General features: G+C 36.6%; 1 protein-coding gene across 4 annotated transcripts in view; it reads left to right on the top strand.

The window, feature by feature from the left end:
- dock1 (dedicator of cytokinesis 1) overlaps positions 1 to 20029 on the top strand; it is a 502920-nt gene extending 482891 nt beyond the window's left edge. For 2 of the 4 annotated variants that reach the window (XM_087275373.1, XM_087275372.1), the window contains exons 49-52: positions 3577 to 3775; positions 8553 to 8718; positions 13164 to 13315; positions 19167 to 20029. In XM_087275373.1, coding sequence (XP_087131499.1) covers positions 3577 to 3775; positions 8553 to 8718; positions 13164 to 13315; positions 19167 to 19262 — 613 coding nt within the window. In that variant the 3' untranslated portion in view covers positions 19263 to 20029. 4 annotated transcript variants of the gene reach the window in all.
- Positions 20030 to 25440: the final 5411 nt, after the last annotated feature.

Here is a 25440-nt window from a genome sequence, read left to right as displayed (position 1 = left end):
GTGGCGCACAAAGTCAGAAGCATGAGGTCACCATTCGGTCTCATTCGCACACTGAGACGAGCAGAGCGCACACATCTAAACGTGAGCGGTTTAATGGTCAAGTAGGTGTCAAACTGTGGTGTTTAGTCATTATTTAGAATAACCCTCATTTGTGTAATAAACAAACGAATTGAGAATCAAAAGACACGCGAAAGAGAAACCCTTAAAGTGACAGTGCGCAATTTTCCTTTTGCCGCCTGTTTTTATCGTTAATTAAACAATAAAAGGGGAAAATCCCTCACTGCTTTTGACTGAAGGACTTTTGTAGCTAAAGTTTTATTTATTTATTTATTTGTCAGTGAAGATACTTAAAGCACAGTTTGTTTTATATTTTTATTCAATTATATTTGTATTTATTTCTCCCCCCTCCCCATTTCTGTTTAATGGAGAGACATTTTTTTTTTCAACCCATTTCGGAACATAATAGTTTTAATAACTCATTACTAATAATTAATATCTTTTATCTTTGTCATGATGGCAGCACATAATATTTTACTAGATACTAGATATTTACTAGATACTAGTATTCAGATTCAAAGGCTTAATTCATTGTATAACAGTAGTTTCTGCTGCAGACAATCAAAAATATATAGCTTAAAGGGGTTAATAATATTGACCTTAAAATAGGTTTCAAAATATTTCAAACTGCCTTTATTCTAGCCAAAATAAAACAAATAAGACTTTCTCCAGAAGAAAAAAATATTATAGGAAATACCATTAAAATTCCTTGCTCTGTTAAACATAATTTGGGAAATATTTATTTAAAAAAACAATTCTCAGGAGCGCTAATAATTTTGACTTCACCTGATAATCATTTTGAATAATCGTGATTACAGTTATGACCAAAAAAATCATGATTAGGATTTTTCCAAGAATCAAGCAGCCCTAATTTGAAATAATATAATGTATAAGAAATAATGTACAGAGAAATAAGCAAAATAACAGTAAATGTGCTGGCAGTTTATTACAAGGTTTTTGTAGCGTAATATACAACAACAAACCAGACAATATATCACTTTAAACTATTAAAAATGTTCATAAAAGTCACTTTTTCAAACTTTTCATGATTAGAAGTTGTTAGAAGAACGATCAAGGTCCCATAATGAAATTCAAAAGCTGAAATAAATGAGGGAAAATAAATAACAACAACATGAGTGACAAAATACAGAAAACTCTTAATTTACTGGATAATTTTAGTGTATGGTTTACATAGTTACTTCAAAAATATTGTTAATAAATAATAAAAATTAGGAATAATTGCATCATTAAGCATGTATTAAGATTACTTTTATAATTGCTTTATCTGAAAAGAACTAACCAATATGTAACTCAATTACTTTCCATTTATAAATGGCCATGTATAGACCATTTATCTTTTAATGATATTTATGTTTATCAAATGTCGCCACATCATATTTATCAGTGTCACCAGATTTCATGCATTATTATTAACTGACATTCATTTCTTACTCATTTTTTGTATTGAACATGTGCGATTGACCTAAAGTAGCCTTCTTTAGTTGAAAAATTGAAATTATAGAAATATAGTTTATCATTTTCGGTTAACTGATACGCTTGGTCACCATGACGGAATATAATTAGTAATTTAATGTAGTTTATTGTATGCAGGGAGGCACACATATGGAAAGGTCAATTGAGCAAAAGTGAAAAAAAGCTCTCTTCTTGATCCGTGATGTCAGAAATAGCACATTATAGAAATATAGTTCATCATTTTCAATTAACTGATACGCTTGGTTGTCATGACAAAATATAATTAGTAAAAGTTAGCACAAGTAAAATTTGTACAAATAAAATTGTTTTACTTTTTGATATCATTTTTTTTTGTTTTCTTTTTAACATTTTTGAAGAGGAAAAAACAATTTTTTTATTAAATTAAATATTAACAGTTTTTTTTTTTCTGGCAGATTGAAAATGCTAATATGTTTGTGTATCTGTATCTGTGAGTGCGTTTATTGATATGTTAATTGTTTTTTTTTTTTTAAACCAGTTTTATTGATTTATTTATTTTTCCATCACAATATAAAAAGTTCAGTTGACCAGGAAGTACAATTATCTCTTTTCTTGAGCTGTAGTCTCTGAAATAACATGTTATAGAGATATAATTGATTACATTTTTAATTAACTAATAGGCTTTGTTTGCGATGACAAAATATAATTAATAAAAATGTGTAAATGTAAATTTATTTTTTTATTTAAGTTTTTCATATTGCATTTATTTATTTATTTATTTTGCTTAAAACATGTTTAAAAAGAAAAAAACTAAATGTTTTTTCTGACAGTTTAAAAATGCTAATATATTTGCAAATACCTGTGAGTGCATATACTGAATTGATTTATTTTAAATGAAGACCTTTTTATTTATAAACTGTTTTATTTATTTATTTATTTATTTTTGAGGCACAATATGAAAAGTTCAATTGACCAGGAACAACAATTATATCTTTTCTTGAGCTGTAATCTCTAAAATAACATGTAATGGAGATATAAACTTGTTTGCGATGACAAAATATAGTTGGTAAAAATGAGTACAAGTAATTTATTTTTTATTTAACTTTTTGATATTGCATTTATTTATTTATTTATTTATTTATTTATTTTGCTTAAAACATGTTTAAAAAGGAAAAACTAGATGTTTTTTTCTGACAGTTTAAAAATGCTAATATATTTGCAAATACCTGTGAGTGCATATACTAAATTGACTTATTCTAAATAAAGACCTTTTTATTTTTAATTTATTTTTTATTTTTTTGTTTATTTATTTATTTATTTATTTATTTATTTTTATTATTATTATTATTATTTTTTTTTTTTTGAGGCACAATATGTAAAGTTCAATTGACCGGGAAGAACAATTATATCTTTTCTTGAGCTGTAATCTCTAAAATAACATGTTATAGTGATATAATTGATCATTTTCAATTAACTAATATACTTGTTTGCGATGACAAAATATAGTTGGTAAAAATGAGTACAAGTAATTATTTTTTATTTAACTTTTTGATATTGCATTTATTTATTTATTTATTTATTTTGTTTGTTTATTTGTTTAAAACATGTTTAAAAAGGAAGATTCTGGCAGATAAAAAATGCTAATATTTTTGCAAATACCTGTGAGTGCATATACTGAATTTAGTTATTTTAAATGAAGACCTTTTTATTTATAAACTGTTTTATTTGTTTATTTATTTTTGAGAGACAGATATGAAAAGTTCAGTTGAGCAGGATAAAAGTAAAACAAGCTCTTTTCTTGAGCCTTGATCTCAGAAATACCACGTTATAGAAATACAATTCATCATTTTCAATTGACTGATACTCTTGGTTGCCATGACACTGGAGACTGTAGACCAGAAATGTGCTTTTTTGAGTTGAAAGTTGAAGCTAAATGTCAAACGAGTGCTAATATTTGCTGAAGACTTGATAAGAGACTGCTGTGTGATATTAAAGAGCGCAGGCGTCTGATCCAATAAATCTCTCCATCCTCTTGACTTGAGTTTTCTTCTCTCTTCCTCTTCCTAGATTTGCCTTGGAGCCTCTCCTGCCAAAGAAGCAGCACTTTAAGTCTCAGGATAAACTGGACCGAGACGAGCCTGAGAAAGACAGAAAGGAGAAGAAGAAGGAGAAGAGGAACAGCAAACACCAGGAGCTGTTCGATAAAGAGCTGAAGACGGCCGACATTCCTTTGCAGGCCAATGAGGCTGTCATTCTGTCAGAGACGGTCAGGAGATGTTCTAACTCATGCACATACAGGTCATTCTGTCAGATATGGACAGACTATATACAGTTGAAGTCAGAATTATTAGCCCCCTTTTGATTTATTTATTTTATTTTTTAAATATTTCCCAAATTATGTTTAACAGGGCAAGGACATTTTCACAGTATGTCTGATATTTTTTTCTTCTGGAGAAAGTTTTAATTGTTTTATTTTGGCTAGAATAAAAGCGGTATTTAATTTTTTTAAAACCATTTTAAGGTCAATATTATTAGCCCCTTTAAGCTATATATTTTTTTCGTTAGTCTACAGAACAAACCATTGTTATACAATAACTTGCCTAATTACCCTAACCTGCCTAGTTAACCTAGTTAAGCCTTTAAATGTCACTATAAGCTGCATAGAATTGTCTTGAAAAATATCTTGTCAAATGTTATTTACTGTCATCATGGCAAAGATAAAATAAACCAGTTATTAGAAATAAGTAATTAAAACTATTATGTTTAGAAATTTGTTGAAAAAAATCTTCTCTCCGTTGAATAAAAATTGGGGATAAAACAAACACGGCGGCTAATAATTCTGACTTCAACTGTATATATATATATATATTTATATACACACAGTTGAAAGCAGAAGTTTGCATACACTGTAGAAAAGGCACATAACCATTTAATGTGGCAGATGTTAATGTGTGACTAAACTTTTTCTCTTTTAGGTGAGTTAGTATTATTACATTTGCTTCTGTTCTGCTTAATAGCAGAATAATGAGAGATATTTTTGAGAAATTGTTATAACTTTTCTTGAAAGTCAAGTTTGCATACAATAAGATTTTTATGCTTCTGAAAAGGCTCAGATGATGGTGTCAAGGTTTTGTAAGTTTCTGATTGGTTCTGATTGGCTAATTGACAGCATTTGAGTTTATTGGAGGCACAATTGTAGAATAGTTTTTAAGGAAAACCTCAAACACACTGCTTCCTTGTGTGACAACATGGAGAAATCAACAAGCCAGAATCAACAAAAAAAGCCAGATTACAATTAGCTACTGGGAAAAAAAATTATTGTTGGAGACATGTCTTGTGGTCTGATGGAACTAAGATTGAACTCTTTGGCTATAATGACATCTGGAAGACAAAGGGGAAAGCTTACAAGCCTAGGAACACCATCCCAACTGTGGAGAATGAGGGCCGGCAGCATCATGTTGTGGGGCTGTTTTGCTGCAGAAGGGACTGGTCCACTTTTACAGCATAGATGGCATCATGAAGAAAGAACAGAATGTAGAAATACTGAAGCAACATCTCAAGACATCAGCCAGGAAATTAAAACTTGGCCACAAATGGGTCTTTTAAACAGACCATGACCCCAAGCATACTGCCTAACTAGTTAAAGGTAGTTGTTTAAGGACAACAGAATGAATGTTTTGGAGTGGCCATCACAAAGCCCTGATCCCAATCCTATAGAAAATTTGTGGGCAGATTTGAAAAAGCTTGTGCGAGCAAGACAGCCTACAAATCTGACTCAGTTACACCAATTCAGTCAGGAGGAATGGGCCAAATATCCTTCAAACTATTGTCAGAAGCTTGTAAAAGGATACCCAAAACATTTGACCAAAGTTATACAGTTCAAACTCCACACAGAAATACCAACTGACCCAGCCTTCTTGCTGTGAGGTGACAGCGCCACCCCACATACATGAATGTTAAGATTAAATCAATCTTAATTTAGATTTTTTTTAGAAATGAAATAGTTTGAAATATTGTTTCAATTGTGTCTTTCAGTATAAAAAATATTTTAAAAACATTTTTAGTTCAATGAGTGTAAAAAAAAGATCTTAAAATTAAACTTAATCTGCATATAAAGCATATAAAACAATAGGCTGCCATACTAAAGTTTATAATAACTGCTCATTAGTTTGGGCTCAGAAGCTTCATTGTTTTCATGTTTGAAAATCGCTTTATTTTTGTTTTCTAACCCCTTTATCTGACATAAAAGTCATCCTTTAATAAATGCTGTATTACATTATGTTAGCGTCAGATTCTCCCTTTTGATCACAGCACACAAGTGAAGCAGAAGTCTTTCATGGCTTATAATGGATGGTGTTTTTCCTATCTTCTGGAGGCTGTGTGTGAATTGAGACACGTGTCTGGATCTGCTCATGTGATCCTCTTCAAGCTCTGTGATTTCGAGCGAGCGCCACAGCAGATCTAGAACAAACAGCTCTTAATTAGAATAAATTGACCCATTCAGAGCCTCTTTGACTTCTCTGACTAATGTGTCATTGTGAGAGAAACACGTAACCTTGCTCTTCTGCATACACAAAAACTAGCGCATGTAATTACTGCGCCTTGTGGATGGATCGTCTTTTATAAATCACTATAATGACCTTGACCCCTTTCTAAAGGCCACTGACCTCGACTATTCACTGTCCGCAGAAAAAGACAGAGCTGGAAAATCTGTTTTACTGCCTGGTCCATCTGTCATGTGGAGAACAAACCTGCCTGCTTCTGTTTTTACTCTCTTTTTTTTTTTTTTTTTAAACAACATTTTCTTTTTGTCCTTAGCTGATGCCAAAGAATTCTTGTGATAAATGTAACTGCAGTTTCATTCACAAACACACACACACACACATACACACACACACACACACACACACACACACACACACTCACACACACACACAAATGTTATATACAGTTTTTTTTAATATAAAGTTTTTGTTCAAATTTAAATAAAAGCTGATATATATATATATATATATATATATATATATATATATATATATATATATATATATATATATATATATATTTTTTTTTTTTTTTTTCCACAACCATCATATAATCTTTTGGTAGAATCCTTTTGCTCAAAAAAACGTTTAGGTTAAATAAAAGTAACTTTAAGTCAGAGTTTAGCAGTTGTAGGAAGAAATTATGGGCTTGACTGTATGTATATATATATATAGTCTTAAAATGCATGAAATTTCTGACAAAAATATTTTTGAAAGTAAAATAAAGCTAAAAATTAAAAATAACATTTAATGATCATTTGGATTTGAAAATATGCATTTATATTATTTTGAAGTTTTTAATATTATTCTATAATATTAAATGATTTATTATTATTATTTAATGTAATTGTATTAATTTTGAGAAATTTAATGCATTTTTAATTAAATAAAGCTTAAAATTAAAATAACATGATTTAATGTCAATTGGATTTTAAAATACATATTTATTTTAATTTGACATTTAGTATTACAATATTTATATATAATTGTCTGAAATTTCATGCATTTTAGATCAAATAAAGCTTAAAATTAATATAATGTTTTTTAATGTTATTTTTATTTAAAAATACATATTTATATTAATTTGAAATATTTCATATTGCATTAATAGTCTGCAATTTCACGCATTTTAGATAAAATAAAGCTAGAAATTAAATAACATTTACGTTTTTTGGATTTAAAAATACATATTTATATTCATTTGAAATGTTGAATATTATAATAGAGACATTAAGAAAAGAGAAATTTCATGCATTATAGATAAAACAAAGCTTAAAATAAAATAACATTATTTAATGTGTTTTACAAATAAATTCGTAAAAATTTAAATAAAATAGTTTGTTAGTGTTATTAAATTTATATACTAGTTATTTTTATGTTAGTATATATATATATATATATATATATATATATATATATATATATATATATATATATATATATATATATATTATACAAAGAATATATATTGTTTATATACAATAAATTGTTTCTTTCAAATGAAATAAAACCCATAAAGATGATCATAAATACGTAAAAAAGAATATTAAATATAAGTAAATCTCTACTTTTAATTTTTCTAAATACAATGTCAAAATACAAGTGAGATCGTGTTGGTCCCATTCATGCATTTCAGGTAAAACAAAGCTTATAAATACAATAAAATTATTTGTTAATGTTAATTTGTGCTTTAAAATACATATTTAATTTTTTACATTTAGATTAAATATTTTGTTAAAAGTTATTACATTTTAATGCATGTTTCTAATCCTATTGCACATTATCGTAAATTACTTTTGTATTATTTGAATTATTTTAGTCAAGGAAAAAAAAATCCACATTTAAAAAACTTAAAATGTAAAAAAATAAAAATTAATCTGATATTTTTATTCTTTTCTGTGATGATTCTGAACTCTCAACACTTCAGACACTTTGGCCTAATAGTTTTCTATCCACTAATTTGTTTTTATCCTTAAATTTATCTTTTCACACTATCTTAAAATAAAAATAAAAAATATAATTAAATTACAGATTACACAATTACTTTTTTATATATATATATATATATATATATATATATATATATATATATATATATATATATATATATATATATATAATAGCTGCTGATGTTTACATTCACACTCTGCAATACTGTAAACATTGCTTTATTCCCCATACAGAATATATATCTGCCAGTTCAACTTTATACTCTGAGAAATGCTGAATCCTGCCTGTGTAGTTCATTCAACCGGATCGTAAATTAATGATGGTCATTTTCAGCAGGAATAATTCATAAGCGCTCTGAATTATGCATCAGATAAACCTGTATGCTGATGTAAATGCTCTTGGTCTGTTTAACCTGTTCTTCTTTACTCCTGTATTCATTATTTCTTCGCTGTTTTCATCGTGCTTGTCTACTTCATGGCATCTCAGGCCTCTGAACAGGCAGAAGTGCTGTACTCTCTTGGTTTATTCTGTATTTTTTACTGTTTTCAGATCAGTCCATTGAGGCCCCAGAGGCCGAAGAGTCAAGTGATCAACCTGCTGGGGGAGAAGAGACTCTCGGTTTCTCCAGGAGCCCCTGCTAACCAGTCTGTGCCCAGCGTTCCTCCACCCATCACCCCACGGGCCAAACTACAGTTCAGCCTGCTGTCTGGATCCAGTACGTTTCATAATTACCATACTGATCACTGTTTAAGCTCACCTTTTAAGCTGTAGCTGGAAATATGATGCATTGGGGTAACCAAAGCAAACAAGGATAGATTATAAGAGAAGCTCCGCCCATCGTTAATAAGTGGGAGTGGCTACAGTTTAATCTATAAGTATGTTTAAAATAACTTCCTGCTCCTTTCACTGTTTCTTAGGCTGCATTTAAACTGCAGATCTTGAATTGCGATTTTGTGACTGTATCTGATTTTTTTGCTGACCTGCTTACATCATCTTTTAAAGTGACTCGTATCCGATTGTCTTCATTTATACTGCAAACGGTAAAAGGTGCAATGACCAGGAAAAAAGAGCAGGTGCTGACTGACGGCTGACAATAAAAGAGCGCTTTTTTCTCCATTCCTGTATTAAATCTGTTTGCAGGGTTTCACTTTCTTTCTTTCTTTTTTTTTTTTTTAGTTAAACTAGTTTTTTACTAGTTTATGACAGAAAAGTTCTCATTTGGCCATTCTCTTTAAATCTAGGCCTTTTTAAACGAGTAGGCGTTTTAACGATGTCCATGGTTTAAATTTTAGTTTTACATATCATCCTTGTGATATTTTGTCAGAACTGATGCTGAGATTAAAAAAAAAAAACTAAAATAGCTAATTTTTAAAAAAAATTATTTATTTTACTTTTCAGATTTTTAGTTTAGAGCCTGTTAGATTTTGTATAATGTTTGTAAAAAGAAAAAAAAAATTTACACTGACCGGCCACTTTATTAGGTACACCTGCACACCTTACTAGTACTGGGTTGGACCCCCTTTGGCATTCAGAACTGCCATAGTCCTTCGTAGTATAGATTTCACAAGGCACTGGAAATTTTCCTCAGAGATTTTGCTCCATATTGACATGATAGCATCACACAGTTGCTGCAGATTTGTCGGCTGCACATCCATGATGCGAATCTACCGTTCCACCACATCCCCAAGGTGTTCTATTGGAATGAGATCTGGTAATTTGAGTACAGTGAACTCATTGTCATGTTCAAGAAACCAGTCTGAGATGATTCGCGCTTTATGACATCCTACTGTTATCCTGACATACTATGTTATCCTGCTTGAAGTAGCCATCAGAGGTCATAAAGGGATGGACATGGTCAGCAACAATACTCAGGTAGGCTGTGGTGTTGACACAATGCTTAATTGGTACTAAAGGGCCCAAAGTCTGTCAAGAAAATCCCCCACACATTACACCACCACCACCTGCGGGAACCGTTGATACAAGGCAGGATGGATCCATGCTTTCATGTTGTTGACACCAAATTTTGACCCTACCATCCGAATGTCGCAGCAGAAATTGAGACTCCTCAGACCAGGCAAGGTTTCTCCAATCTTCTATTGTCCAATTTTAGTGAGCCTGTGTGAATTTTTGCCTCAGTTTCCTGTTCTTAGCTGACAGGAGTGGCACCCGGTGTGGTCTTTTGCTGTTGTAGCCCATCTGCCTAAAGGCTGGACATGTTGTGTGTTCAGAGATGCTCTTCTGCAGACCTCGGTTGTAACGAGTGCTTGTTTGAGTTACTGTTGCCTTTCTATCAGCTGAAACCAGTCTGGCCATTCTCCTCTGACTTCTGGCATCAACAAGGCATTCTCTGTGAACCCTAGAGAGGGTTGTGCGTGAAAATCTCAGTAAATCTGCAGTTTCGAAAATACTCAGTTTAGCCTGTCTGGTACCAACAACTGTGCCACAATCAAAGTCACTTAAATGACCTTTCTTCCCCGTTCTGATGCTTGGTTTGAACTGCAGCAGATCGTCTTGACCATGTCTACATACATAAATTCATTCAGTTGCTGCAGTCTGATTGGCTGATTAGAATTTTGCATTAACGAGCTGTTGGACAGGTGTTCCTAATAAAGTGGCCAGTCAGTGTATATACATTAATCGATTTGGCTAAAAATACAATAAAAAGTTACATAAATCAATCAGATTTGCAAAATTGGTTATTCATAAATGTATTTATGAGGTTTGTAATGCTTTAGAAACACAATATTCTTATGAAATCAAAATAATTAATATTAAGAAAATTATTATATTTAATGTTTTTATTTAATATAAATGTTCATCATATAATATTTTACAAACGTTTTCCATCTTTGAAAGTATATTTTCACATTTTGTGCGTTCTTGATGGAACATTTTTGTAGAACACAAACTTTTGAGTAACTATGCATGTGATACCATGTGCATTGTTATTTTCTTATTGCTTATTTTATTTTTAGTATTAGCACATGTTGTGGACATTTTTCATTCTGAATACTTTTCTTCATTTCCCTCATTGAATTGAATGCAACTCATCACACGTTTGATGACGTTAACTGCTGTATTGTGATGACACACAGATGTAATGCGGTGATGTGAAGCGGAGGACTCTGGCAGAATGCAGAGGTGTTAATAACTGGGATGAAAGCGTGTCTGATCTGCTCTCCCTCTCGCTGCTTGTGAAGTTGTGTAATGGATTCAGGCTTTGCGAGGCGTTTACCGTCCCATGGGTTCAGCCCTCTGTCTGAATACTGAGTTTGCACTGCGTGTCGTCATCTCGGCGCTAGTTTATTCAGCAGAGAATGAATGCAGAGTCCTCCTCCAACAGCACATTTCACATTTACACACAGTTTAATAATTTCAAAAAGTGTCATGTCTAAATGCGTTTTTCTCATGTCTAACGTTACTTTTGAGCAATGTTCTGCATCTTTTTAGTTGCAAAGCTAACACTACCCTGCTCCAGAGTTTGTTTTAATCGAGCCGAGACCACCTCATTCAGGCGATATCAGACCAGTTGTTTTGGTGCGGATTCGAGCACGTTTGCTGGATTTACATATGTCAAACGAACCGCACTAACTGGGGACACGAGACGGGTTCCGAAACAAAAGTATAGGTGTGAAAGCACCGTAAGCTTTCACCGGAAGTTTATCATTGGCTGAAAAGCCCTAGCTGTGCGTATACCCTATAGACCAATCACCATGTTTGTAAACATTCAGGATGCGCGCAGGGAGGTGGCAGAAAAAAACCGGGAGCGCTAGCATTTACAACAAGGGAATGACATCAGATGCGGTGCAGAGTTTGTTGTTGTCTTAGAACTATGAAATATTGATTACACATTATATATATTATTTACATAATGCTTTCAGCATATTATAACAGCTCGTCGGACAGTGATTCGGCAAAATTAACGTTAAAGTGAGCGGCGTTCGTCTGACCGGTCCATTTGCGATAGCACCCACCCAATGGATATTGGATAAGACGAAATGACCAAGCATCCAGCCCCAAATATACAATCTCATTGAAGCTCCAAGTGATTTCACCAGAGAGAAGTTAAAGGTCTACAAGTCTTTGGATGCCAACAATGATGTTCTGTGTGGTCATGTGCAAGAAATAATGCTCCATGATGACCAGATTCAACACTATGTAGAGCTAAAAGCCGAGATTCTGCTTAGCCAAAGACAAGGAAAGAAGACGGAGTTAATGTTATACAAGGCCCGGGTAATTAATCACCAACACGCAAAACGACTGAATTCTGACAGTGAACTGCACCTGTACGGCAGGATATGTGAACGAGGTAAAGTCAGTTTTATATTCGCACATTCGGACTTTCTCCTTAACAATATAATTTTATTAAAGTACTATTTGCAAACTTTAAATAGCGAAATCTTATTAGCAGCCAATGACTATCAAAGTACAACATGTTCACAGTCAAATAAACTGTGTTAATGTGTTTTTTCAAGTCACACTTGCTGGTTATTTCAGAACGAATATTCAAGGTGCCGTGGTAAACAGTATAGGGAGTTTGTCACAAGTTGTAACTGAATGAATGTGTGAATATAAAACCAACTTTACCTTAATAAATGTAACTTTCACGTTTCATTCTTCAGTGTCCGCACTTTAATTCACCATAACTGTTTTTTGCTGAAATCATTTCTGCAATCAAAAACGAGTGATGTGTATGATTCAGCATAGCGTGAACTGACCTGATATGACATGAAAACTGCAGAGTCCAGCATTTCTAATTAGCTCCTCACTTCATTCAGCTCCCATTTAGCCAAAGACGTCTGCAGTCGGTATTAAAGCAGTGTGTGGTGTATGGTAAAAGTTACGTTTTCTATTTTTGGACTCGTATTCGGCATCCTACCGCACAAAACAACATTTTTCCCATTTTAGCCTGTCCTGTTTTTGCAACCGGGGACCCGTGTGACGTAAGTTGGTAATTCGTCTATTGTTTTATGTTCAATTCACACAAATTTTTTCAAAAGATTTGTGTTAGGGCAACATTAAGGAATTCTGTGGAACACAGCATGTTTTACAGTATTTGAATGTTCAACAACCAGAATCAGAACTATCAATATACTATGTTTTGCTGATCTCAGTGTCTTTGTGTTAGTCTAAACAGCTCTGCATGTTGTTTCTATGCAGATCTGGAGCTGAATGGCACGAGTTATGCAGATAAGGGGGAAACCCCGCCCCCACTGCCTGTCAAGAGCAGCATGGGTGACTATGGAAACCTGATGGACAACTCGGACCTGGCCAGTCCGACCACACCCCCTCCACCACCACCACACCAGCGGGTACAACTACTGTTTTTCTCAGAGATGAAAATCTCTTTATTACTTACCATTGGAAAAGCTGTAATGATAAAAAATTGGTCACGTGAGGCACAAAATGACCAATCCCCCCTCCGTATAGACCTACTCCAGAAGAAAAAATATTATAGAAAATACTGTGAAAAGTTCCTTTCTCTGTTAAACATCATTTGAGAAATATTTGAAAAGCATAGCGAATATCTTATGCACACTACAGAATCTCACCGGAAGTAGTAGTTTATCCGGGTTCTTCTCACACACTGTTTTTCGAATTCTATGAATTCAGACGTACTACTCTGCTCGCATACTGATTTTAGTGTACTATATAGAATGCATGTATACTAAGGGTGTCACGATCCTCCAAATCCTCGATTCGATTACATTTTCGATTCTAAATGCACGATTCGATTCGATTTTCCATTATGAATAATTAATTAATTATTTGTAGCCTACCGTTTAAACTACCAGACCTGCATGGTCTTTGTTTTACCCATAAACAAATCATACAGTAAATGAATAAAGGCAAGATACACACATAATTACCACCTGTCAATCTCTTTTTCTGCGGGACTCGTGAATAGGCAGTGATCTGTGTCGTTATAATGGCGTCGGTTAAAAAGACGCACAACCAACAGGAACCAGCCAACAGTATCTGAGGTGTTCGCTAAAATGACTAAGTACAAGTGAGTGAAAGATTGAAGCAGTCCTCTGACTGCCTGGACCTGCTGTCTGGAGCGCATGGCTGTGTGCGTCTGTGTCTGTGTGGTCACGTGATGTGCATTTTCAGAGGTAGAGAGGAAGGAGGGCTGCTCAGAAATGCCACACGCCACTGTGGATGTCAAATCGTTGTCGTTCTAAAATGCCATTTAAAAACAAAGACAGTGTAAACAGGGCCTGAGTGTGTACTTTTCGCGAGCGGATTTGCAACGGGGGCGGGCGGAGGATCGCGATGCCGGTGTTGTCTATCGAATGAACCGTACGTAATACGTACATAGCAGAGCTTGCAAAACTGTGTTTTTTTTTTTGTCGACAACACGAACGTTGTCAACATAACTCACTGGAAATCCAAAATGCTTAAACACCGGCGACTTCATTGAAAGAGGAGAGGGTTTAAGTTCTGTCTCCTGGGTCTCCTGCTTCAACAAGCCTGTTATTTTCCTGCTTGGCAAGCCAAGCTGACGTGACATGGGGGCGTGGCAGCATCGACAATTCTATTTTTTGATTCGATAATCGAAATTGAGCATACATTTCGATCGATTTCGATTACAAATCGAAATCGTGGCACCCCTAATGTATACCATTTCAAACGCAGCCTAAAATTAAATTCCACTTCCCAATATGCACGCTAGCCACCCTAAATAGTATTGAAATAGAATTAGTATTTCCCAACTACTGGACTATATAGTCTATATAATGTCTACTATATCAGGTAGAAATTTAAAATGTATGACTGTCCGTATTCTAACCGCAAATATTGCCCACAATGCATTGCACATTGATATGAATTTGATTAGAACTACAAACATGGCTAAAGAGTGTTTAAAAAAACTACTTAGCATGCGCTAAGAGTTTAAAAAAACTCTTAGCGCATGCACAAGACTAACCGTCAAGTAGAGAAGCTTAGGTAAAGATATTTGAATTATTGACAACTCAGATCTGGCCAGTCCGACCACACCCCCTCCACCACCACCACACCAGCGGGTACAGCTAGAGATTTTCTTACTCTGGGGGAGATGAAAATCTCTGTATTACCTACCAATTGGAAAAGCTGTAATAATAAAAAATTGGTCACGTGAGGCACTAATTGACCAATCAATTTGTGGCTTTTGGTGTCCTTCACTACATAGAGTTGAAGTTAGAATCATTAGTCCTCCTGAATTATTAGCCGGAAGTAGTAGGCCATCCGGGTACTTCTCGCACACCGTTTTTCGAATTCTGTGAGTTTAGACACACGAACTTGGCTCGCATACTGATTTTAGTGTACTATATAGAATGAAAATATGCCATTTTGGACGCAGCCCAAAATAAAATTTTACTTCCCAATATGCATGCTATCCATCCTAAATAGTATTGTAATAAAATTAGTATGTCCCAACTACTGGTCTATATAGTCTATGCAATGTCTACTATATCAGGTAGAAATTCGAATTGTATGACTGTCCATATTCTAAGCACTAATATTGCCCACAATGCATTGCACGTTGAAATAAATTTAATTAGAACTACAAACATGGGTAAAATGTGTTTAAAGTAGAGAAGCTTAGGTAAAGATATTTGAATGAGTGTTATTGGTCCTGTTGAAATATGCATTTTTATTCTATGTTTGACGTAATCTCAACTGAAATGTAAAGAGAGGGTGGGACATAGTGTCACTCCTCCCCTTTTTTAAAAAACAGCCAATAGCTTTTTGTTTTATCCCCGCTCTGTCAGTGAGAGTGGTTGAGCTCAAGCGCATCAAATGTAAAGTGTCTTGGAGAGGGCGGGGCTTGTCAAACACTAGGGAGCATTTGATTGGTCAAGATTTGAAACTCAAGTATGAGGTGATGTAAATAAAGCCGTTGATCCATTCAGGCTGAAGTGACAAACAACAAGCTGTACATGTTTATATCATTTTTTATATCTCCTCACCGCGGATTGTGTCTCTGTTTTAGTGTGCACTAACTATTGCCATCCTAAAAATGAACAATACTGATACTAACATCTACAACGTTTTATTTTAATTTCATGGAACCTTCAATTAATATTTAAGTCACGTTTCCTGCATTATATTTTATCTGCAGCAATTATGTGAACTTTTATACTGACATGTTTCGACATTCACCTCTGAATGTGTAACCCCGCCAGTCCTAAACCACCCAACCCACTCCAAGCTAGGATAGTACTGGCGACCTTCCGCATGGAAGTCAGTTGCTCTATCAAGGAGGCCAAAGAATATGGCCTCTAGCATCTGTCGCTAGAGCACCTTTAGAGGTCAGAGGAGTGAGGTTTACTTGCACAGCACTTACTAGCTAGCCTCCGTTACACTTACCACCCCTAAACCTCACTCCCATCCGGGTCAAGGCATCAATGTAACCCCGCCGGTCCTACACCACCTAACCTGCTCCAAGCTGGGATCGAACCGGCGACCTTCCGCATGGGAGTCAGTTGCTCTAACAAGGAGGCTAAAGACCATGGCCTCAAGCATCTGTCGCTAGAGCAAATGCATAATTGTGGAAGGTTTCTCTGCATGAAAGAATCACGAATGGCAGATTAACCTACTCCTTTAATCTCCATTATTGTACAGTAGGCAATTAAATATGAGAGAAATGTGGATGATGTGTCGAGATGATGGACAGCATGTAACTAAGCAACATAACGTTCTGTTAATAAGAAAGTGGTATATCCCAAATCTCATTTACTCTTCAGTTACACACTCAAAAACATCATCACAAAAAATAATACATACTTTTAGGATGTATTATAAGTAGGCGGTTTGGGATGCAACAATTAGCAATTACATCCCAGTGCCCTAGCAACCACTCAAATAACAACCTAGCAACGACTCGGAGCACCTTAGCGACCACCCAGAACATAAACCACTCAGAAATCACCATAGCAAAATAGAAGTGTGCTAGTAGCTACTTTAGCAACCACCTTCTTTTATCATTTAACTCTGATTGAATTTACACCAGTTGTAAAGTGACCCTCATTTATGACCCAGCAGGACATGACGCTCATGGTTGAGTGTGTTCCAGCCAATACATGCAGGACAAGTGTAGAAGTGCAGTGGTGTGCTTAATAAGGTGTCTGGTCAGTGCTGATGCAGACAGATGCACTGTATTTACTTACACACACACACAGGACTGTCTGAACGAGCAGAATCACAGCGGTCAGGGTGAGTGTGAAGCTGATGCTCAAACACTGCTTGACCAGAGCCACTGTGAACACTCATCTCTGAGTCTCTCTCTCACACACACACTGCAGGGCTTTCTCTTTCAAATCCCAGACAGCGCTTAATTAACCCATAACCTGAACTTCCTGCAGCTGCTGGAGCTCATGTGAAATTACAGAGCGCAGGCTGGAAACTGCCTCAAGTTCTGCACTCAAATATTGGACTTTTGAAGTTTGAGATCTATAAGATTATTTTAGGGTTTTCCTATTATGTCCGCTTTCCAAGACTGAATTTAACTGATCAAATTAACAGTAAAAACCCTTTCATTATATACTTAATATAATCCCTATTTATATAATCCCTAACTTTACAATCAGATCAGAATGATTTCTGAAGAATTTTGTGACACTGATGAATATATGTAATACTAACATTGTGGATTATAATCTATAATACGGTGTCTAAGTGGTTAGCACTGTCGCCTCACAGCAAGAAGGTTACCGGTTCAAGTCCCGGCTGGGCCAGTTGACATTTCTGTGTAGAGTTTGCATGTTCCATCCGTGTTGGTGTGGGTTTCTCCTTACATTCTGCAATAATATATTGCTCTAAATGCTGTATACTATACATATATATAGTATATCCAGCCTGATCTCACAGGGTATTTTACTTTTTGTCAGTTTGGTGGCTAATTCGTACAAATTTGTACAAGTTCAATCATACAAAATTTTAGGATTTTAAAAAGGAGGCGTTACACCCAAACCCCATTGAGTGATGATCAAATCTTATTAAATTGTACGAATTAGATTGTACGAATTCATATGAGTTAGCCACCAAATCAAAAAGTTACGAATTGCTGTGAGATTGCATTGGAATATCGTGTGTGTGTGTGTGTGTGTGTGTGTGTGTGTGTGTGTGTGTGTGTGTGTGTGTGTGTGTGTGTGTGTGTGTGAGAGTGTGTGGGTGTATGGGTGTTTCCCATTGGAAGGAAATCTTTTGTGTAAAACATATGCCGAAATATTTGGCGGTTCATTCCGCTGTGGCGACCTCTGATAAATTAGGGCCTACTCACAACTATGCTATCCGAACCAGGCCTGTTTCCCAGATCGTTTGAGAAGTGTGAGTGCCCTGAATCGGGCTCAGGCACGGTTCACTTGGCCTGCCCTGGCCCGGTTAGAATAGGTGGGCCAGAGCCCAGTTCACTTGGGCTTTGGCACAGTACGCTTGTGTGTAAGAGCAAAACGCGCCTAAGCCCGAAACTGAAAGCGAGACGTGACTTTTAAGTGACTGTTTCATATGGATTAATTAATCATTCTTACTGTACTGTGAACGCAAACTGTCGTAGTTTATTAAAGACGCAAACCCCTCACTGCACGACAGCTGCACCTTCAGCAAACCTCCTAATTCCTGCAGCACGAGGACTTTATGACTGTTTATAAGCGTCAATAGTGGCTGATCTGTTTGGCGAAATATTTAACTGTGTCACTGCATATTAAACAACTTAAACGATATAACTAAAGCAATCTCCACTCTGCTGAGCGAAAATCGCTTACTGAACAGCGCAGCATAGATGACGTAATCGTGCCTAGGCTCGAAGGTAATGTGAGTGCGGGGCGTCAGGGCAGACATGAGGGGGGACAAGCCAGCCAAATACAGCGAAATCTAACAGGGTGGAATGCTTTTTTGGGGCTTCTCCACTTCATATCCCTTCCGGATGTGGTAAAGTCAGAGAAGGTGTACTCATCAGAATACAATACATGTTTTACATTGTCCACAGCCATTGCTGACACCATTGAATTATTTCTATCTAATATCTTATTTTGCATTTTATGGAAGAAAGAAACTCTGATGACAATTTTGGGAGAGCTATCCCTTTAAGAGTTGTGCCTCATGCTGCAGATCATACTCTTCTAATGAAGAATTACATTTGTTTATTAAAACTCTCCTCTTATTTTTATATTGTTCCAGCACCTTCCACCCCCATTACCCAGCAAGACCCCTCCGCCTCCCCCTCCAAAGACCACTCGAAAACAGACCTCCATTGACTCGGGAATCGTCCAGTAAGAGAGAAGATGGCAATGTCAGATGGAGACGTCCACATCGGCCCTCATCCAATGATTTTACGTCAACATCCCTGACAGAATGGCATGATGAATACCTCACATCAGCCTCGCTCATAACAGCTGATCATTGAGTGTCCAAAAGCCTCGACCCCGGTGACAGAGCAAACCCAGAGCGGAAAAGCAGCTGACACCTCGCCAGACGACAGCAAATATAGATGTAGTTTTACTGGAGTCAGGGAATTCTGGGTGTTTTTGGCAGATGATGCATGTTTAACTAAAGCTTGAGATGAATTGAGGTTGTTTCTGGCGGGAAGATGCTTTTTTTAGGCACATTATCATTGAGACACGTGACCAATTCCAGCCACTGTGGTGTCGCATAATCATAGATTCCTCTTTCTCTCATTTTTACATGATATTTTTATTCTCAGCATATACACATTTGTGTACAGAGGTTTGTATATATGTTTTTATTTTATTGTTTCTTTTATTTCTCTTGAAAGTACATCAGTTTTATCCTTTTTTATTCACAGTTTATATAAGAAATTGGCATTTTTATCCAAAAAGGGCTTTTTATTTGTAATGAGAGGGACAGTACTGGTGTTCGTATATATCTTGGATTGTTTTGTTGTTGTATGTCATGTGGGGTGAAAACAACTAAAACTCATTGTACCAATCAAGCGTATAAACCACATAAAAATATACCAATAACATTGACTGCTCCAAATCCACTACTGACTTCTGAATAAACTCAATATATGTGTTTGTGAAGTGCCGTTTGTTTGATTAATGCTAACCAAATGTTATTACTTGCAATCACTTGAACACCTTATCAACAAACCTAGCAATACCCCAGTATCCATTTTGAAAACACATTAGCAGCTACATAACACCTTAGCCGCCACCAACATCTTATAACTTCTCAGCAACCACTTTGTAGAACATCAGCAATCCATCAAAACCATTAGCAACCACCTATCAATACCCTAGTAACCTCTTTGAAAACACAATAGCAGCTATGTAACATCTTAGCAACATCTTTTAACAGTTAGCATCTCACCTTAATTAGCACCTCACCAACATCTTATTATATTATTATATTATATTAACTGCTCAGCAACTCCTTAGCTAAATAGTAGCAACCCCTTAAAGCATCCTAGCAATACCCTGGTAACTTTTTTGAAAACAAATGAGCACATTAGCAGCCAATCACCAACAACTTAAATCTCCTCAGCAACCCTGCTGAATTTTTTTTTTTCAGTAGAGAACTCTGAGAAGTACATAAGCAATCCCTTAAAACACCTTAGCAACTGTCTAGAAGTACTCTAGCAACTTAAAAAAACACATTAAAAACGACATAGTAGTTCCTTAGCAACCACCTACAAAAACACCTTGACTGACAATAATCTTAGAATAATGTAGTAACTACCCTAGCAACCACACAGAAAACACCTTAACAACCACAGAGCAATCCCTTCCCTACTGAAAAATCCAGCTTAAACCAGCCTAGGCTGGTTGGCTGGTTTTAGCTGATTGACCAGGCTGGTTTTAGAGGGGTTTTGGCCATTTCCAGGCTGGTTTCCAGCCTGGTCTTAGCTGGTCAGGCTGGGAGATGACCAGCTAAAACCAGCTTGACCAGCCTAGCCAGGCTGGGAGCCCAGCCAAAACCAGCTATATCCAGCTTAAACCAGGGTGGTCAAGCTGGTTTTAGCTGGATTTAGCAGGTCATTTTTCAGCCTGACCAGCTAAGACCAGGCTGGAAATAGCTGGAAACCAGCCTGTAAATGGCCAAAACCCCTCTAAAACCAGCCTCGCCAACCAGCTAAAACCAGCCAACCAGCCTAGGCTGGTTTAAGCTGGATTTTTCAGCAGGGTTACAGTGCTCTAGTAACCACCTAAAGGTAATCTATCGGGAACTTAGAGAACTGTAGCAAACACACAAGGGCGTTCGAGTGATCACTTAAAAACAGCTTAGCTACTACTCAAAACACCTTAGTAGCCACTTAGAAAACACCTTAACAAACACATTTAAGCAGTGCCCCAGCATCTGTTCATAAATACCCTAATAACAAGTAGTAGCACATAACAACCACACAGTAATATACTATCGAGTACCTAGCATATTATTCCACTATAAAATAGTTCCCTACCGAAAAAACAGCTTAAACCAGCCTAGGTTGGTTGGCTGGTTTTAGCTGGTCACCCAGGCTGCTTTTAGAGGGATTTTAGCCATAGATATATACATTAGATGTCGCCTGGCCTATTGTTGTCTATTGGACGGAATGCGTCAATAGCGCCGCCATCTTGCTACAGGGTAGTGCTCCTTTGAAATGAATGTGGGACCAAGGTACAGTGGAGGACTGTGGCCATCCAAAGCCAGAGATATACACATATACACATATATCTATGAACGGGAGTTTTCCTGGATGTTAGTATGTAATTTTTTTTTCTAATTACGAAAATTATAATTTTACATCACTTTTCTACATTGATGGATCAGTGACCGCACGGGCATTCCTGACAATAAGCTTGTGTTTGTGTGTACAGAAATGTACTATTCACCCTCCCTGTTAAATTTGATCTAATCATGTCCTGAAACACAGCTCCTTTCCTGCTTTCACTTCTCATACTGACGGAGGGAGCGATTCATTTGTGAATTGACTCTTTCACTAACGTTAGCCGACAATAATACAAGTTTCTGGCAGCGCAGCATCTCGTTGTCATATTTCTTTTGCATTGTTTGCTGATTTTATTCAACAAAACTAGCATAAGCTGAGTGTTTAGTGCGAGTTGGAGCTGTTTTGCCTTATGGTGAAAGTGAGTGTTATCATCAATAAGCTGATTAGCACAAAAGTTCAGAACATACAAAAACAGAAAAAACTTAATATTACCTATGAAATGTTCTGCCTTGTGCTTTGTTTTCTTTGTTTGCTCGTTACTACACTCGTAGACAGCGCTAAAGTCCCGCATCTTCACGTAATAACACTGTCTTGACTAGTGCGGTTGAATGACATTTGTCCTGGGAGCACTGTACCAATGTGGCGGCGCTATTGACGCATGCTCAGGGTCTCTATGCGATATCTAGTGTATATATCTATGGGTTTAGCCACCTCCAGGCTGGTTTTCAGCCATTTCCAGCCTGGTCCTAGCTGGTCAGGCTGGAAGATAAACAAGCTAAAACCAGCTTGACCAGCCTAGTCAGGCTGGGAGTCCAGCCAAAACCAGCTATGTCCAGGTTGAACCAGGCTGGTCAAGCTGGTTTTAGCTGGTCATTTTTTCAGCCTGACCAGCTAAGACCAGGCTGGAAATGGCTGAAAACCAGCCTGGTCAACCAAGGCTGGTTTAAGTTGTTTTTTTTTCAGCAGGGTTATAAAACATAATATATCTAAAATATGAAAGTGAAGGTCATATTTCTGTTTGTCAGAAAGACACACGTATGCTTCTGTGCTGTTTCTCTGCTGTTATCACAGGTTGTCCAGAAGGAAACTAGTCAACACTTCAGGAGGTGAGTTGAGTCTGAGGTGAGTTCACTGAGTTTGTGTTCATGACTAATTGCTCAAACATTCAGCAGTGGACTCTGAAAGCAGAAAGGCCATGTTTAGTTTTCCATTTAGCTTTTTAATGCTGCATGTGGAGCAGAATCTCAATGACATTGATGATGGAAACTGGCAGAAGAGCTTTCATCATAAAGACCGCCAGCTTTCACTTGACCAAAACATTCTGAAAGTAGCAAAGTCACTGCATTAGTTCTCACATACAGATGAATGCCCTTCAACCATAGCAATGCCCTAGTAAACGCATCCCTGCTGAAAAAAAAAAACAGCTTAAACCAGCATAAGCTGGTTGGCTGGTCAACCCAGCCTTGTTTTAGAGGGGTTTTGGCCATTTCCCGGCTGGTTTCCAACAATTTCAAACCTGATCTTAGCTGGTTAGGCTGGAAAATGACCAGCCTAAAACCAGCTTGATCAGCCTGGTTTAAGCTGGACATTGGTTTTGGCTGGGCTCCCAGCCTGGCCAGGCTGGTCAAGCAGGTTTAAGCTGGTCATCACTCTGTCTCCTCTCCACCAATCAGCTGGTGTGCGGTCTGATGCAATATGGCTACCATCGAGTCACCCAGGTGGATGCTGCATGCTGGTGGTGAATGAGGGGATTCCCCCCAATAATGTGTAAAGCACTTTGAGTGTCCAGAAAGTGCAGTATTTCCCCTACTATTATCATAGGGGGAAGCCCCGCCCTCCCAGCAGCTTTCCCCGCCCCCCTTAAAGTCAAGCTAATGTTATTTACTATATAGCGCCAGATCAAAACTTCTTTTAATTTGTAGCTTAACGCTTGTACAGTTCAAACAATTATTCAGTCATTTACTGCTGTCATTAAAAAGAAACAAATTAACACCATAACTAACTTGTGTTATTTACTATATAGCGCCAGATCAAAACTTATTTTAATAAATAAGCTAAATAGCTAAATATGTAATATCTTATTTAAACAGTGGCATGTGATTACTGCCTTTACATGGTCGCGCAATTACAAATTACTTCTCTCTGAATCGTGCATGGTGGAGTTTGCACAGATTCTCTCAGCTGCATGAAGCTGCCTTTCCACTAAACACAACATTTGGACACGACTGTCAGAATACGCCCCCTTGTGGCAGCCGCACAGTATTTTCAGTGTTGTCGTGCATCAGGGGGGAGAAGCTGATTCTCACGGTGTCAGAAATAAAGGAGGGCAAAAGCAAGAGCCTTTATTCTCTGTGCGTTAACATGGTTTAAGGAATGAATGAATACTAGAAACTCATAGACCACCAAAATATTGGAGGGAATGTGGAGACAACATTTAAAAATATATTTTTATTACTTTCTTACTTACATTTATGAACGGAAAAGGTTTTTTTTAATATAGACTTTTTATAATTCCAAAAAAAACCAAATAAACTCCTATTTCTCATCTCGCACGCACAGACCTGCTTGGACAACACTGGAATACATCATATCCGGTCGGCAGGTCGCATACGGTCTAGTTGCAGAAGTTCAAATATTACAACGGATCCGCAGCTCAATTTGGATCCGAATTTTCAGCCTGATCTCACGAGAAAACGTAAGTATTTTACGTTTTGCCAGTTTAGTGGCTAATTCGTACGAGTTCAGTCGTACGAAATGGTACGATTTTAAAAAGGAGGCGTGGCACCTGACCCCACCCGTAACCCCAACCGTCATTGGGGGATAAGCAAATCGTACTAAATTGTACGAATTAGATTGTACGAATTCATATGAATTAGCCACTAAATGAAAAAGTTACGAATTGCCGTGAGATTGTGTTGGAATTTTATGCATACGGAGATGATTGAGACTCAACACAGCTCCTGGACTACTCTTCATTGAAAATGAATGACTTCCGGTCTGTCGCTAGTGGTTTGTCGTGTGCAGTGGAAAAGAGGCTTAAGAGTGTGTGCGCCACATCTTACAGGATCGATTTAATGACGTGGAAAAAAAAGAGCGTGTGTGGAGATGCCGACGTTGTAAACAACAACAACAGAGGAAACACAGCGCAGGAAAGTGCTTAGTCGCCACAATTTACTCCCACCAGACCTGAGATCTCTCTCGTACCCACAAATTCCTCTGAATGGTGGAGGACAGCATATATAGCCATAGGCATAAGCTGCGATCACTACCCTTTTCTTTCTCCTCCGCCTCAAAATCATATTAAAGTTGGACAAACTGCATATTTCACAGAGCTAAAAGCAAAACTATTTCTTCCATCGTGGCTAGTGTGGCACAGATGCTAGAACTTGTCTTTACGCATGCGCGACGTCGTAAATTTTATAGCAAGTGTAAACACATTAATCAGATATGGGTCACAATTAAAAGAACGTGTAAACATACAGGCAAAAAAATCAGATATAGGCAACAAATCGGAATTGGGCATCACAATCTGACAGTATAAATGGGGCCTATGAGGTGGTTAACTGTGCTTGTCATTACTCGATACAGATTTCACCAGGCGTGAAACCGTTTTGACAGTGGATTTCTCTGTAGCTGTACTTATGGAAGCATAAGATTGGTAAAACAGTACGATGAAATGTGGTTGCAAATGTCAATACAGCGTGCTTACTAAAAAAAACTCTTCAGTCAGGTCCCGGAGTAGAAATCGCTTCCTAGTTTTGGCTTAAGTCATGTGCAAATCGG

This window comes from Danio rerio, chromosome 12, assembly GCF_052040795.2.
Source record: "Danio rerio strain M-AB ecotype USA chromosome 12, GRCz13ab, whole genome shotgun sequence".
NCBI classification, from domain to species: Eukaryota; Metazoa; Chordata; class Actinopteri; order Cypriniformes; family Danionidae; genus Danio; species Danio rerio.
This window is presented reverse-complemented; position numbering and strand designations above follow the sequence as displayed.